The sequence below is a fragment of the Lathyrus oleraceus genome, chromosome 6, assembly GCF_024323335.1.
Source record: "Lathyrus oleraceus cultivar Zhongwan6 chromosome 6, CAAS_Psat_ZW6_1.0, whole genome shotgun sequence".
NCBI lineage: Eukaryota > Viridiplantae > Streptophyta > Magnoliopsida > Fabales > Fabaceae > Lathyrus > Lathyrus oleraceus.
Genome location: NC_066584.1, coordinates 469,378,650 through 469,383,521, shown reverse-complemented (window position 1 = coordinate 469,383,521; position 4,872 = coordinate 469,378,650). Strand labels below are relative to the sequence as shown.

Here is a 4,872-nt window from a genome sequence, read left to right as displayed (position 1 = left end):
AAAGTTAAATATATTTGTGATCCTATAAAATATTTTAAATTTTATTTTTAATCTTTTAAAATATTAATTTTAAAGAATTATCCTTTATAAAAATTTCCGTCCACACTTTTGATTTATAATATTAAAATTATCGGTAAGTAATAAACCGTCATTAAAATTGTTGTTGATTCAGTCGTAAAGTTGTAAAAACCGTCACTAACTTGCAGGAGAGACAAAAAAAATATAGATCCAAATTTTTTGAAGGATCATTCTTTAAAAGAAATATTTTATAAGATAAAAACAAAATTTAAAATATTTAAAAGGACCACAAAATATTTAACCTTAAATAATAAAATTGTAAAAGAAATCAATTAATAACAAATTTAATAATAGACCTAAATTTTTCAATACTTATGATTTTCTCAAACTGACTATACTTAAAATGAAAGATATTAACAAAGTGTAAAATATCAAGCAAATACAAGATCTGCAAAAGCATGTGCAACTATGAAAAAACAATTTATATCTTGTGGTTTTTGTCTGAACTGTAAAGCCTGTTGTCATTCATTAATTAACACAAAACATTGACAAACATTGTCTTTATTTAACCATAAACTCAAAACAAGCAAATTAAAAACAAAGGTACACACCAATGTGCATTGACTAAGACTATAGGTAAAGCCCAAAGCACATGTACACACTAACTCTTTTATTAATGTTTCAAATAAAATTTACTAAAAAAATAAATGAAGCACTTGTTTCATCATTTGGATATCTTTGCAGCCAATTCTTTGACCAACTTAGCAGTGACAAGTGCACTCATGTTATTGGTAGCATCACGTTGTGGATTGTACTCAACAACACCTCCACCAACAATATTACCTTTGAGATTGTGAAGAATGTTTAGAACATCTCTTAAGGAAAGACCTCCAGATTCAATGTGAGACACTCCATGAGCATAGGCTGGATCAAGAGAATTCACATTTATTGATACATATACACCTTTCACACCTTCACTTGTACCAAGTGCCTGCACATATAAATTTTTCAAAGTTTAATCTCTAACAATAATATTTATTTATATTTATGTATTAATATTAAAGTTGTTGATATTTATGAATCAATAACTTTTATAAAATAAAGTTAAAATTTTTAATATATTAAGAATTATAAAAATCGATCATAACAAAAAAATAAATAGAGAGAAGAGAAAGAGACCAAATTCTCTAAATAATCACGTTCTTTTGCAAAATTTCTCATTTCATGTATCTCTATTCCATATTTTTCGCCGTGTTGTCTTGCTTGAGCTGTTATTGATCGTATACCGACCTATAATAAATAAATTAATTAGTTAGAAGAATGAAAAAACACATATATGAAATATAATTTACAATTTGTAATTATAACTTATGGTTACTGTGGGTGTTGTGAGGCACATTTCATCGGTTACAATCTGCATACTGATCTAAAAGTATTTGAATTATATGGTTAAGAAACCGTTAAAGTTAAGATTTGAAAAAAAAAGACCTGCACTAGTCGATTGACATGTTTACCCTCCACGATTTGAGCAAATTGTGAAGCATGTGAATAATAATTATCTTCAAAGTTTTCATAGAGATCAGGATGTGCATCGAAATGAAGAATATCAATTGGTCCTCCAAGTTTCTCAGAGATAGCTCTAACAACTGGATATGATACTGAGTGATCACCTCCCAAAATTAAGGGACGTAATGGAGTCTGCAAGAATATTAATTAATACAAAAAACACAAGCATATAATAAATTCATATAATTAATCCCATAAAAATGAAGAATATTATTAGTAAATATACATGATCCATCACTATCTTGACAGAGTCACTAATGAAATCCATTAATCTCGCTTCATTGACTCCTAAATTTTGCATGTCTTGGATTGGGACATCACCCACATCAGCGAACACACGTGGGTCAATTAAATTCTTTCCTGCAGAAAAAAGTATTGATCTAAGTTCAAACCAAAAAAATTTATTTACCAAACTTCTGAATTGAAACAACAATTTATATATATATATATATATATATATATATATATATATATATATATATATATATATATATATATATATATATATATTATATATATATATATATATATATATATATATATATATATATATATATATATATATATATATATATATATATATATATATATATATATATATACCTTCTTCCGTTGTTGAGTATTTGCTTCCATCCCAAATTGCCTTCCTAATGCGAGGAGGAGCAAATAGGACGCCTTCATGATATGATGCATTATGTCCCAAAGGCACTCCAAGAAGAGTTGGAGTTGCTATAGCACCACCCAAAAGACCCCTCGCGATTTCTCCCTAAATAAAATTAGCAAATTTTCTACTTTTATAATACGTTGAAATTTAGGACCGGAAAAATATACTCTTTGACTCTCTCCGATACGAAATTTAATGACGAAATTGAAAAGTAATTTAATACTTTTTCTCTTTAAATATTAATATGATGATATTTTTATTAAATAAATTAATTAATGAAATTTAATATGGACTCTGCCCAAAAAATATATATATATATATAATATTTTCAATAAATTACATTAATCAATTGTATGTGTTCTCATTTTCTATTACTATAATTTTAATTTTACTAAAAATAATACCGGTCTATCTTTTCACCATTTTTAAAAATTCCATATTAGATTAACATTTATAAGAACCTATATATTTAACATTACCATAAAAATTCATAAAGTTGAAGATGCTATTTTAAAAATCATACATATAGTAATATTAATTAAATTGGAGAATGTATAGTTGATTTCATAATTTTGTAATGAGAAAAATATGTGAGTTGAGGAAATAACTTGCCTTAAGCTTTGCTTTTTCGTTAAGATATGTAAGTGATGCATTTAGCACACTTTCTTGACCATCTTTTGTCAATTTAGTTACTGCTTCATGAACTTGGAAGAAATTTGAGCCTAATCCTGTTGTGCTTGAGATCATCTTCAGTAACAAATGAACAAATAAGACATTAAATATCTAATTTATATATAGAACTCATAACTTTAAACATGTGTAAGGTACCTTAAAATCTAAAAATTATCACGGACTAAATAAAATTTCATAAAATAATATCACAGTTAAATTATTGTTATATGTAATGTTTATTGGTTTTATTTTAATTAAACTACAGTAATCTACATATGACCTATAAAACTTGAGACCAGGTAAAGATATCACTATAATAATTTATTTTGTTTCAATTTTTCAAAAGTCTATATTAAATTGACATAATATATTTTTTGCTTCAATATATATATTAACTAAAATAATAAAATATATAATGTTTTTCTTACTTTACAATTTTCTTTTCCCTGAAGAAGTAAAGGTGAACGATTTATCAAATGAGTTGCTCTGTCTAGTGTCTGCTTGAAGCCTCTGCGTTTTACAATTGACATCATTTTCTGCATCAAAACACTTTATATTTTATAAATGTTCTTAAAGATGAATAATTTGTATATACTCTCATGAGATTTGGAATATTAGTTTGTTAAAATATATTCTTAACAAATAAAAAAACTTAACCCATAAAAAAACTAAATAAATAATAAAAAATAATAAAAAATAAAAAAAATAGATATATTATTCTCTTAAAATTTATTTTTGACTCAAATTTATATGTATTAGATTCATGCATAAGAAGTAAAATGAATAATGCACATATTTTACAAAGATTAATTTCTAAATGAACAAAATAATAATAACAAAATGATATATATATATATATATATATATATATATATATATATATATATATATATATATATATATATATATATATATATATATATATATATATATATATTTGTCCACTGCTGGTTGGATTGGTGTGCTAATCGGATTTTGAAGTAAGGTATATTGGTATATCTGTGTTGTTATCCTGTAAATTTTGTGTCAATGATATGTTTGATTTTCTTAGGGTTGAGTATCCTCGTACTGTTATTATTATAGAATTTGCTTATAAAAATAAATAAATAAGAAATCTATAAATGCAAATGTTATTTGAAGTATAATTTATAGACAATTACGTCTCGTTACTAAATATCAAAGAATGATATTACTTCAGGAATAGAAACATTTAAAGTTGAGTAACCTAAAATGCATTAAACACAATACAATAATTAACCTCTTTAACCCTAAAAAAACAAACTCGATCAAATAGTAAATTTAACCTTAGAAAAAAAGAACAATAATCTTAGTACTACGTACCGATTTCTCTACTCTCTCGGTAGGATAGAACAGAAAAATGGCTATAACTTCAATGACAATTTATGACACTCGCTATGCTAAGCAAATGGAATAACCTAGCTATTTATAATGGGAGATCACTTACATTTCTAACGTACTCACATACCTTAATTTAATTAACAATTAGTTATCTATTTAACAATTTGCATGTTTAGACCATGTCATGTATATTTTAACTTATCATTATTTAGATAATGTGGCGCATTTAACGCGTATAGATGGGAACACGGAATTCTCATTTATAGCTGTATATAATAATTTAATGTTAATGCCAGAGATTTTTAATTGTCATCCTATCTCATACCTTAATTTTGTCAAACATTCACATCATCTATTTATTATATAATGCATTTCATCTCGTAAAATATTTAAAATATCAATTCGAATAAATTTTTGAATATACACACAGACCGGTTGAATCAATTCTCAGATATACGTAAAATTAACGGATAAATTTTTTTAAAGATGACGCTTGCAAACATCAGTTTTATTAATCTACGGTTCATATAGTTTAATCTAGCATGCTCGGTTTATTTTTTTCAATTATTTTTTCGATCATATTTTGATGAGTC

General features: G+C 25.2%; 1 protein-coding gene across 2 annotated transcripts; it reads right to left on the bottom strand.

The window, feature by feature from the left end:
* Positions 1 to 481: 481 nt before the first annotated feature.
* Positions 482 to 4,353, bottom strand: LOC127096785 (arginase 2, chloroplastic/mitochondrial). 2 transcript variants are annotated; one of them, XM_051035329.1, is made up of 8 exons: positions 4,262 to 4,353; positions 3,349 to 3,456; positions 2,857 to 2,995; positions 2,188 to 2,346; positions 1,811 to 1,944; positions 1,507 to 1,716; positions 1,198 to 1,308; positions 482 to 1,009 (listed from the first exon to the last, which is right to left on the bottom strand). In XM_051035329.1, the coding sequence occupies exons 2-8, from the start codon at positions 3,451 to 3,453 to the stop codon at positions 743 to 745; spliced, it is 1,125 nt and encodes a 374-aa protein (XP_050891286.1). In that variant the 5' UTR covers positions 3,454 to 3,456; positions 4,262 to 4,353; the 3' UTR covers positions 482 to 742. The 2 variants fall into 2 exon arrangements, with proteins under 2 accessions (XP_050891286.1, XP_050891284.1); XM_051035327.1 differs by having other exon boundaries at positions 2,188 to 2,350; positions 2,861 to 2,995.
* Between the last annotated feature and the right edge of the window lie 519 nt (positions 4,354 to 4,872).